Source organism: Ictalurus punctatus, unplaced genomic scaffold (assembly GCF_001660625.3).
Source record: "Ictalurus punctatus breed USDA103 unplaced genomic scaffold, Coco_2.0 Super-Scaffold_100071, whole genome shotgun sequence".
NCBI classification, from domain to species: Eukaryota; Metazoa; Chordata; class Actinopteri; order Siluriformes; family Ictaluridae; genus Ictalurus; species Ictalurus punctatus.
In genome coordinates, this window is record NW_026521092.1 from 478,239 (window position 1) to 490,000 (window position 11,762).

The window sequence follows — 11,762 nt, forward strand, 5'->3', positions numbered from 1 at the left end:
TCCTCATAGTATTTCCTTTTTTTTTTACTTTCAAAATGTACCTGTAATCTGAACTTTTTTCTTTTTTTTTTGACGTAACTGTAACGAATAACAGTTACCAGTTATTTGTGTCGTGATTACGCAACGCCGTTACACGTGATCCGTTCCTGATCGTTCCTCCCAGGTCTCCGTCAGTGGTTTTAATGTCATGGCTGATCAGTGTAAACTCGGCCATCAGCCCACAGCCGCGCTAAAGACTTTTATTTTGAAAAGGCTGGGCGTGGGTTTGGTTGTTCTCGGCGTCACAGTGTGTCATTTACGCGCTAATATTTGTTTGTATAGCGGAGTCAGTGAGTTTATTTCCTTCCTAACATGTATATACATACATATACATATATGTATGTATATATAAATAAAATAAAACCCGCTGCAGTAGTGTGTGTGTAATGGAGAGAGCTGGAGCACCAGCGGTTCTGCTGGAGAAGGTAATGAACTGTGGAAACTGTTAGCATGTTGCTAGCAGTCTGTTTACCTTCACCATGTAGAATTAAATAAATAAAGCGGTCACTCTTCTCACCTGTATACAATCAGGATAACTTCTGAACGGGTCGAAGAGCTGATGTGAACAAGTGCTTTTATTTTTATAATGACATAACGAACTTTTATATAATAATATCAAATAACTTTTATTATAGAAATATTTATTACTACTCTATTCTGAACACTGGATAAAACGTTCATGTAAACACTAGATTCTTTCACCTGCAGAGTCTTACCTTACCTTACCTGAGACAAAGGAAAGAGTGTGTGTGTGTGTGTGTGCAGGAGATGAGTCAGCTGTTGGACTGTGTGTCTTTGGCGTCCTACACTGAGTATCCCACTGAGCGTCCGTTCATCAACACACACCACAACACACACCACTCTGCAAAACCTGTTAAAGCCTTTCCTGAGAGCAGCAGTGCAGGTAACACACACACACAAACACACACACACACACACACAGTATACACAATACAATATTATATTGAATCATATATTCTTAAAAAGATAACATTGTCATATAATAGAAGAAATATAAAAACCGATTATTAATATAGTTACTGGAATATTGTATATGTTTAATATTGTATGTGTGTGTATATATATATATATATATATATATATATATATATATAGTATATGTAGTAATATAGCAAAACAATAGTATATTAATATTTTTATAGCTATAATGATTTTATACAGAGTGACGTTGTGTTATAAGGTATGTTGTATATACTGTAAAGAGCAGTAAACAGTTTATTTTTTAATAGTCTCCGGTACAGTGTGTGTGTGTGTGTGTGTGTGTGCGCAGGTTCATGATGAAGTGAGCTGTGAGTGTTATTGAATATGCCGCAGCAGCCTTCATTGTGTTTGTTGTGTGAAAAGTGTCTCTTATGTAATGCGCTGCTTTCTTTACTGACGGGCACACATTTTTCTGTAACATTTTTATTTTGTGCTGGAAAACTAATGTTTGGGAATCTAAAAGGTTTTTGTACTGACTCCATAATGTAGAAGTCATCAAATAAAAATCTATAACAAAGTTTGTACTAAAAAATAAGGTGGCCAAAACTTTTGCACAGTACTGTGTATAAATGGAATGAAATATATTTAGTAATATTATTTATTACTTTAAATTTGATTAAATTATATATAATACAATATAATGTAATTTAAAGCAATATAATAGTGTGTGTGTGTGTGTGTGTGTGTGTAGCGATCCTCTCCGCTCTGCAGAACCTACAGGAGAAGATGCACAGGTTGGAATTGGAGCGATTACGAGCAGAGCGGAACCTGAGGAAGCTCTCGGGGGAGAACCCTCGCACAAGGAACATTCCAGAGAGAGAACCACACGAGAACAGGGACTCTCACAGACCCAGGAAACAGGGTAGGACCCTGAAGACCTACTGATCTCCATATTTAAGGATCTACTTATTTACTGATCTATATATCACACATAGAGTACACACAGTGAACACAGGGCGTGTGTGTGGTCAGGATGAGTGTGGTGGGTGTGGTCAGGGTGGGTGTGGTCGAGATGAGTGGTGGGTGTGGTCGGGATGAGTATGGTGTGTGTGGTCAGGGTGGGTGTGGTCGGGATGAGTATGGTGGGTGTGGTCGGGATGAGTGTGGTGGGTGTGGTCTGTGTGGTTAGGATGAGTGTGGTCAGGGTGAGTGTGGTGGGTGTGGTCAGGGTGAGTGTGGTAAGTGGTGTGTGTGGTCAGGGTGGGTGTGGTCGGGATGAGTGTGGTGGGTGTGGTCTGTGTGGTTGGGATGAGTGTGGTCAGGATGACTGTGGTGGGTGTGGTCGGGATGACTGTGGTGGGTGTGGTCAGGATGAGTATGGTGGGTGTGGTCGGGATGAGTGTGGTGGGTGTGGTCTGTGTGGTTGGGATGAGTGTGGTCAGGGTGAGTGTGGTGGGTGTGGTCAGAGTGAGTGTGGTAAGTGTGGTGTGTGTGGTCAGGGTGGGTGTGGTCGGGATGAGTGTGGTGGGTGTGGTTGGGATGAGTGTGGTCAGGATGAGTGTGGTGGTTGTGATCAGGGTGAGTGTGGTGGGTGTGGTCCAGATGAGTGTGGTGGGTGTGGTCGGGATGAGTGTGGTGGGTGTGGTCGGGATGAGTGTGGTGGGTTTGGTCGGGATGAGCGTGGTCGGGATGAGTGTGGTGGGAGTGGTCGGTGTGGTCGGGATGAGTCTGGTCAGTGTGGTTGGGATGAGTGTTGTTGGGGTGGGTGTGGTCAGGGTGGAGCAGGCATTTAAGAAAAAAGCAAAAATCTATCATCAGGTAATCATTACATTTCTATTTTCTGGTCTTGTCTCTTTGCATTTCTGTGTGTGTGTGTGTAGAGTTGACCTCTCAGTTAGCAGCAGCTGAGGCTAAATGCACTCTGTTAGAGAAGCAGCTGGACTTGATGAAGAGGACGGTGCGGAGCACAGAGTCTGACCGAACAGCCGTCCTCAAACACCAGGTGGAGTGTGACACACAGACTCTAAAGAGTCTGTGTGTGTGTGTGTGTGTGTGTGTGTGTGTGTGTGTGTGTGTGTGTGTGTGTGTATGTATGTGTGTGCGTGCGTGCGTGCGTGTGTATGTCTATGAGCATCGTGTGAGTTTGTCACTGTTCACAGGAGCGTGTGCGCGGCTCGAGGGATGTGTGTGAGAAGTTGGAGAAGTTGGAGCAGGAGTACAGGAGACTGACACACACTCAGATCAACGCTGAGGCCAAAATCCGAGAGCTGGAGTGTAAACTGCAGGAGGAGGAACATCACAGGAAACTCATACAGGATAAAGCTGCTCAGGTTTTACTCCTCTACTGCTGTCTCTCCACACATAATTCCATCTGTCCAGCTCTGTTGCTTTCATCTGATTGGCTGCTCTTCAGTTACAGACAGGCCTCGAGGCCAATCGTGTTCTGATCGAGTCCGTGTCGACCCGCCCACATCACTCCTCCAAGAGCACAAAGAAAAAACTCACACCCAAGGTGATGACCTCAGAAAATCTTCATCAGTGCTGCTTTAAGGCTGATGTTCGGAGCATTAGGAAGCTCAGGCATTACATGAATGGTGTTTGGGGGTGTGTTGGGTGGAGTGGGCGGGGTGGGTGGGGTGGGGGTGGGATCTGCCCATGACTGTACTGTACTGCTCCTGGAATTTGGTAGACTTATTCAGTTCTATAACTCGAAATGATGTCACTGTTGTTTCACTTCCTCTTTCCCAGAAACCTTTGCAGCAGAGAGATTCTCACACACAGCCACACTACAGACTGAGTCTGGGGGACGTGCCGTTTGTGGCTGGAACGGTATGCTTACAACACACACACACACACACACACACACCCCTAGACTATAGTCGCACCAGTTTAATCCAGACATATTTGTCCTGTGTGAGGTGTAAAATCTTCCCAAATTTCTCTCTCTCACCATTTTCTAATAAACCAGAACCTTCAGTTATACCTGTGTTTAGTTCCGTTATAAACACTTGTACTTTATTCACTGTAACAATAAGAACAATAATAACAGTTCACTTATAAACTTTATTCATTATAAACTCTCTGTCTTGCTGTTTCTCTCTCTTTTATGCCGTCTGTCTGTATTGCTGTCTCTATCTCTCGCCCTGTCACTGTCTCTCTCTCTCTCTCTCTCTCTCCCTGTCACGGTCTCTCTCTCTTTCTCTCTCTCTCACCCTGTCACTGTCTCTCTCTCTCTCTCTCGCCCTAGCACGGTCTCTCGCTCTCTCTCTCTCTCTCTCTCTCTCTCTCTCACCCTAGTACAGTCTCTCTCTCTCGCCCTAGCACGGTCTCTCTCTCTTTCTCTCTCTCTCTCTCACCCTGTCACGGTCTCTTTCTCTTTCTCACCCTGTCACGGTCTCTCTCCCTGTAGTCCACAGGGACGAGTCACTCTGTCCGTGCTAACGTGCAGCATGTCCTCCACCTCCTGAAGCAACACAACCATCACCTGTGTAACGAGCGTGTGCTGCGAGCCACGCCCCTGACCAATGGGAAAGAGGCTTCAGAGTATCGATCATGCCGTAGCTCCTCCCTCTCTTCCTCCTCCTCATCCTGTAGTGAGGAGCTTTCAGAGCTGCTGCAGGCGCTACAGGACGAGTTCGCACACATCAGCTTGTGAGTTTACGCTTTTCAGTTTCATTCTCATCTTAACTTACTACAGAGTTCAAGACTTAGTTTCAGGGGTGTTTATGCAAATTTATTTAAATATTTCAGTGCATATGTGCATGCTTGTAACAGTGTTTTGTGTGTGTGTGTGTGTGCGTGTGCGTGAAAGCGAGCACCAGGAGTTGGGGAAGCAGGTCCAGGCATGTCGTTCTGACAGACTGAGGCAGGATTTGGAACGAGAGATAGAGAACCTGGTGAAGAAGATGGAGGGAAAAGGAGAACAGATCGCTAAAGTGCGACGACATCAGGCTCAGGTCAGCTTCATCCTCACTCTCTACACCACACCGCCATCACTCGTCACAACAATAACACATTTCATTTGAAACCGACACGCTTCTCTCTGAGACGGAGCCGGTCTCTGCATCGAGCAACCCGTCTCATTTCTGTCCAGGAATAACATTTTTAAATCAATCACATCAATAGCTAGTTTACATGTAGCGCTGGGCGACATTCACAGTTAGTTCCAGTTAATGTTTTAATTCCATTTTCAAAACTTTCTAATCCTGATTGTACATGTTTACATACCAATAAAGCTTTTTAATCAATAATAATAAAAAAAATCCTTAAATGCTATTTAAACTTTTAAACCAATACAACGGGAAACCCCCTCGTAACAGAGACAGGTGGACATTTCACTTCAGAGATCTGGAACCGGTTCATGTTTCCCAGCGTCGTTCCGTACGACAGGAGCATCCCCGTGAGAGAGAAATGACTGACGCGGTGGCATTTCATATCGCCCAAGACATGAACGTTTACTCTGCTGAAGGGCTCGTTACGTTGTGCAGAAATAGTAACCGCAAATTCTAAAGCCAATAGTGCAGTCGTTGTTAAGTGGGAAGATTGATTATAGTGTACTTCAGAGTTATTTTATGTCACACACTTCACATAAACGAGACACTTGACTGTGACAATGATTCGCATCAGGACTTTATTTCCTGCTTTCGCACACATCACCCATTACACCCTCCTGTGGCGGTTTCCAGCTCCACGCTTGCAATCGGCCAATCAGCAGTCTTCAGTGCTGCTTCACAGCTCTTCCTACTAGTTCCTGGTCAGCAGAGATGTAACTGGATGTAAAATTGGCTACGTGTTCTTAAAAAAAATAAAAGGTTCCTGTTGTGGATTCTGAGATTGTAAAGAAAATTGCGTACGTGGAAAAATGAAAATTTTCCTAAGTCAGAAATCCTTAATCAGTGGTGGGATTTGCTCAGGCTTATTTCTCAAATACGAAGAACGTTAGTAAAAGTTTTGGAAAGGAAATCGGGAGTGGTATTTCCGACGGCGGAGTATCCGAGCGGCGCGTCAGTGTGGGATCGTGTGTGTTAGCGGACCCTGTGTTTGCGTGTCTGACAGGTGGAGAAGTTAAAGAAGCGGTCTCGTCAGCGTGAAGGTCAGCTGAAGGTCACGTCCAGACCAGGAGAGCGCAGTAAGGACAGTCTGCGTCTGCTCAAGGACATGCGCACACTGCAGACCTCACTGCGCATGGACCAACACTGCTGGGAGTACTGACACTCACACACACACTTCACACACACCTCACCAGGAATCAGGAGGAGAAACAAGTTCAGGTCAGTGGTCCTGATCCACACAGGGAAGGTCTAATCATCCGGAAATCTGGGTTCACGCTCAGGAACTGTTTTGTAAAATGGTTTTTGTCATACACACTAGTACAGAGTGTACCACAAGATAAACATGAGAGGAGGAAGAATTACAAACAGCAGCACAAAATCTTTCATTATTATTAAGCCTGTGATGCTGGACTTGTGGAACACGCTGCATTATTAAACTGTAAAACTCCACAGATTTTAAAGAAATCAATAAAGATCGTAATATAAGAGAACTGCGTAATCGTAACCGGGTCAATCTCAGGTGCTGGTAATAAACCATGTCATACCTGGACGTTATAAGGGTCAGAACTTTTTTCTGTACCTCAGAATTTTAGTGTTCTCTTAAATAAATGAAAAAAGTTAATAATTAGAGCAATGCAGCACATGTTCCCAGATGTCCGGACGCAGAACATCATCAAATATTAAGCTGTTTATTCAAGAAAGAATTTTTTTTTTTTTTTTTTCAGTTTCTGGATTTTCCACGCAGAGAAACCATTTCTATTATATTTTTAATTATTCATAGGGAAAACACAGCGAATTTCCACCACTGTAATAAAAGAAAAAATCAGACATCTTTAAGAAGCAGGGTTGTAATTTAATGTGAATATTGGTTTAGCAGCTAATAAACTTTTTATGTGTATATATATATATATATATATAAATTGTACTGAGTTAACCCGCGCTACTCTCCAGCAGTCAGAACGTTGTTTAATCATTACAGTGCATCGTTTCTTTCTTTCTTTACCACAAAAATTGTGCTTTTTTTCCCTGAGTCTTTATGAATTTAAGATGTTTTTTTGTGGCACACAGGCCTTAAGCTGGATTTCTCCTGGAACTCGTATCAGCCGAGTAAAGACACTGTTAGTGTGTAACAGAGTCAAACTGTATACGTGGTTTTTACAGATAAAATGATTAACCTACTCCAGATCATACTGTAAGGGAGTTTTAATGAGAGTAAATCTGTACTGCGTGTGTGTGTTGATGAAGAACAGATTCAGGGTTCACCTGTAACCACGTTAAAAATACATCATGTGTAAACCCGAGACGAGAATGCAGGTTGGATTGGATGATTAAATCAAAGTAATGTTCAGTATTATCCTTATAGTGAAAGAGAATTACGATTAAATCTCCACACAGAGTTTGAGCACAGAAATGACCGTTACATTCCCTACCCAGGGGTGCCAACATTTACGGTCTTTGACCCTGCGATACAGGAGACACGTGAAAACACGTGTGCTTCTGCATCGGGACCGCACCGAAGGGAACTCTGACCTGTAAACCCACCTACTCCGGTCCGGTGAGCCAATAGAAATCAAGAAGGACTTTGAAGGCAAAGAAATAAAACTTGAGTAATTACTCAGGTACATGTTTTACAGACCTTTGGCCTCGATGTTACGCCAACGCTATCCGTTATGATAAAATGCTGATTTTGTTAGAAGTTTATCAAGTAAGCTTTAACACTTCATAAATAGAAACATCGGTGCAGACTGTGATTAAATATCAGTTCAAGCTAAATACATCTGAGAATTTATGCTGTTTAGCGTGGAGCCGTCCCGTGCTGAGGTACAACACCTAATTCATTTCCATTTTGTTTCTCTCGGCCTACTCGGATGTTGGTGTTAGCGGGTTAGCGGCTGGGTTAGCGGCTGTGGCACCCCTGTGTACAGGATCAGTACAGACCCTGCTGTAAGAGTGATGCGTTAACTTGGGGTATCTGCTCTGTGTTTAGGACAGATCTTCTGATATTGTTATACTTCTGTTTTAATGACTTTTTAAATTAGAAGATGGTGCATTGTAAGAAAACATCTGTAGGACCAACATCTGAAATACTTTTTACTGAAAAGTTGAGCAGGTTTGAAGTGAAGTTTGTTTGTCCTTCAATCTTAAACTTAATCTAAACATTCCTCAAAAAAAAAAAAACCATTCCTGATGAAGTTGTAAGGATGTTTGTGTGTTTGTTTTGTTTTTGTTTATTTTAAACTTCCTGCTGTTTGAGGCTTGAGGCGTGTTTGTTTTTCAGAGTATTTTATGCCTTAAACATTTTAAATAAAAGTATTTATTTTTGGCTTAATCGCTTTTTCCACTACTTTATAGAATTTGAATAAAAACACATTTGAGCCGTTTTAGGAAATTTATTTGAATAAAAATTCACTGCAGTTTTTTTTATATTCATATATTTCGGATGTAACTGGCCTTTTCTCCATTCCAGAAACAGGAAATGTGTTTTTAAAGACACAGTCCAAGCTGTACATTATGTACACAGTGTTCACTCGAGGCCACGACCAGCAAAACCAACACGTCAGTACAGAATAGAGATCAAACAGAACCACCAGCGCCACCGTAATCCCACAACATCGCTTACCTCTTCACTGTTATCCTTTTAATTATTCTTCTTCATTTATTGGGACTAACTGGAGCTGAAATCTTGATCAAACCATCGATTTATTTTTAAACCCATGCTAAAGGTGAAGCTAGTCTCGTATCATTTTTAAAATTGCTTTGTTTGGTTTTTTCATCGTGAGCAGCCGAAACGTTACACTTCTAATATAAATTTCATGTTTTAGACCTTTTTTTAATATTTGAAATCTGAATGATGCAGAAATGTTTAGGAAGGCCACTAAATCTAAGAAAGACCACCAATACCGTCGTCACAGACGCTCCGTTTTAAATAGATAAAATAACTCGCTTTTTTAAACATCTGGTAATTACATAGAATAGAGAAACATTTCTTTAAGTTCATATTTACAGGAACGTTCGTCACGTTTTTTCCAAAGTGACGGGGACGGCACGAGAGAAACGTTCATCTGTTAGTGAGGGGGACAAAAAAAGAAGCAAAAAACAAACAAACAGAAAAGGGAAACAAAATCATTTCCACCTTCAGATACGAAGAAATACCAGAAAATATGTTCAGTATGTTGTAAAAAGGAATCATTTAAAAAGCACACGTGGTTATTTACACGTTACAGGAACGACATATTGCACATGAGAGCTGAAGCTGTGATCATATTAAACTACAGCATGGAGGAATAGAAATTCAAGTCAGTGTTGATGTCGCGTTTAACAGAACGAGCTGGATCTCATAAAACTCACCGTTACCTCTTTATACAGATTTCTTTTCATGTTGTAAGAAATTTGGCTCGTGTACGGAAATTCGTTTATACGACTGGCTTTCAGTAGTACGTCACGCGTGGAAAGCTGAGGCGGCGGACATGTTAGCGCAGGAGAGAAAGTCTCGGCACCCTGGCGTTGTTTTTATTCTCATGATTTTCTGCAACTAAATTATCTGGACAATCAAAAAAGATTTCATTCTTTTTTATTTCATTATTATTATTTTTTTTTTTACATTATGTCGAAGATGTTTCTTTTCTTTTTTCCCCACATATTTTTAAGCTGCTTTTTAGACTGAATTCATTTTGATTTATTTTTAATCAGTCTTTGTTAATAAATGAGAGTAAGATGGTTGTTTATCCAAACCCAATCAATCAAGTCATACCTGAATCTGTGTATCGGTCAGTTCGCACGGGATTAGATTAACCTGGGTTTATCTTTACAGGGGTTTTTATAGCAGGTAAAAGACACCGTAACCTTCCCTGCACAGTCCGGGAAGAAAGTCCGGAAAAATAGCTGACATGACCAGTTCACACGGGATTAAAATCACAGAGAAGCTCTGGTAATTATTACATCACCCAGCCTTCCCATATAAAACTAGTCCCATCTGTATAGCCCTTGTGAAAACATCTGGAATGAATCCATTAATCTGGGATCCACGGTGACCCTGACTGGGATAAAGGGCTCGCTGAAAATGAACTCAAGTATGAAGAAATGAAATTAGCCCTATATATTTCGAACATTATTTATAGGGAACATTAATAATTAGTTAGTTTACACCGATTGGATTAGAGATTTACTTTACACCAGCTAGCATACTAGCAGAGTCGGATTTAGCCTTGGGTTTGACTTTCACACCCGTGTTAACATGCCTGCACACGCTGAGCTGTATAGCTTTAAAACTGTGTGTGTGTGTGTGCGTGTGTGTATATATATTAGTTTAACTCTACTCAAAAAGGCAACACATATACGTGATAAGGCAAATCCATATTTATACATAATTCTGTTTTCCGCCTGAGAAATAAACCTCTTCACGTGCCTCAGAGGGCGCTGTAGCCCTTAAAATGTTCTTACAAAAAGAAGTGGGAACGCCGCTGGTACGACATTCTCAGAAGTCAGGAGATTTGTACTGAAGTGGCCTTAAATTCGCCGGACACAGTTAAACTCGCAGTCTTTGGATCTATTATGATGATAAACATTAAATAGTTAAATTTCTCATCTCATGAACGCAGCCATAATGCACTCCGTTCCAACAGGAGCTTGTGGGGGGAATTTCGGTCTGGGAAATGAGCGCAGATTTTTTTTTTTTTTTTTTGGGCTTACCTGAACTGAGGCTGAGTCATGTGACAGGATGAGGGACTGAGGGCAAAGTTTCAGCAGCCTATTAGGAAGAAGATTTGAACATCTGGGATAAATGTCATGACAATCAGCTTTAAGGTACTAACACGGATGTTTTACTAACGTGTGTGTTGATGACGTTCAATACAGTCTTACCTCATCTCGAGTGTTCTCTCGTCATGGGCAGTCGCACTTATGAGGATGGGAAAAGGGATGTACAGGACTTGTAACGGTTTGATTGTCTTTACAGTAAAATAAAAATCCCTGTTCACTCATTCTGCGTGTGAAATGAAAGATCTAGCTGGCGATGACGACATTTCTACAGCGATGCTTACTCAAAGAAACATTTCCCGTAAACTGTTTCATCAACTAAACGTCACTTCTATACATCTGGATGGCGTTTATAATGTTTACAGCAGGACAGAAAATATATATAAAATCAAACACTCAGGCTTTGTTCAGCTATCAAAACGTTAAGTAAATAATTAAAGAACATATCTGAAATATTCGACACAAAAACACGAGGCTCCGCCCCCGGCCCCACCACAAGTGAAATGTTCTGCTTGCGCAAATGGTTCAAATGGCAGGAAATGACATCATTATCTGCAGCATATCAGCTCCGCCCACGGAACTCCAGTGTCTCGACTGTCGTCCAACCACACCCCGGTTTGTTCCGTCTACGACGCCGTCCTCTCGGAGATGACACAATGGCGTAACGTCTACCTGTTTCAGAGTGAAAACGTTGCACTTTGAGGAGTTCATTGGTCCGTCTTGCTGCACTCGTCGTCCAGGCAGCCATTCATGCGGTGACCGTCGTCCCCGAACGCCCCCTGCGCCTGCATCAGCTCGTACTCCTCATCCAGGAAGTCCAGCGAGTTGTTGCTGGGTAAACCGCGGATGGTGAACTTGTGTGAAACTTTGGTCCACTGCTCGCGATTCGCTGCCACGCGTTCGTAGAGTTCTGATGCACGAGGGAAAATCTCATGCAGCAGCCTATCAGACACAGGGGGCGGGGCAAGCACAGAC

General features: G+C 42.3%; 2 protein-coding genes across 8 annotated transcripts in view; one reads left to right on the forward strand and one right to left on the reverse strand.

Annotated features, from left to right (window-relative positions):
* Window positions 1-242: 242 nt before the first annotated feature.
* Window positions 243-8,361, forward strand: cep57 (centrosomal protein 57). 2 transcript variants are annotated; one of them, XM_017490725.3, is made up of 10 exons: window positions 243-464; window positions 748-943; window positions 1,733-1,903; window positions 2,862-2,983; window positions 3,141-3,311; window positions 3,395-3,493; window positions 3,730-3,810; window positions 4,391-4,632; window positions 4,793-4,937; window positions 6,037-8,361. In XM_017490725.3, the coding sequence occupies exons 1-10, from the start codon at window positions 426-428 to the stop codon at window positions 6,190-6,192; spliced, it is 1,422 nt and encodes a 473-aa protein (XP_017346214.1). In that variant the 5' UTR covers window positions 243-425; the 3' UTR covers window positions 6,193-8,361. The 2 variants fall into 2 exon arrangements, with proteins under 2 accessions (XP_017346214.1, XP_017346215.1); XM_017490726.3 differs by having other exon boundaries at window positions 244-464; window positions 805-943.
* LOC108277799 (cGMP-dependent 3',5'-cyclic phosphodiesterase) overlaps window positions 7,570-11,762 on the reverse strand; it is a 298,719-nt gene continuing 294,526 nt past the window's right edge. For 5 of the 6 annotated variants that reach the window (XM_053679207.1, XM_053679210.1, XM_053679211.1 and 2 more), the window contains one exon: window positions 7,570-11,729. In XM_053679207.1, coding sequence (XP_053535182.1) covers window positions 11,495-11,729 — 235 coding nt within the window. In that variant the 3' untranslated portion in view covers window positions 7,570-11,494. The remainder of the gene's footprint in view (window positions 11,730-11,762) is intronic. The other variant, XR_008395158.1, reaches the window with a different exon arrangement.

Bases quoted from the DNA above. Each gene is read 5' to 3' on its own strand.
- cep57 (XM_017490725.3), top strand. From the start codon at position 426: ATGGAGAGAGCTGGAGCACCAGCGGTTCTGCTGGAGAAG. The intron at 3,494-3,729 runs GTGATGACCTCA...CCTCTTTCCCAG, and splicing joins AGAAAAAACTCACACCCAAG to AAACCTTTGCAGCAGAGAGA. The intron at 4,633-4,792 runs GTGAGTTTACGC...TGTGCGTGAAAG, and splicing joins GAGTTCGCACACATCAGCTT to CGAGCACCAGGAGTTGGGGA.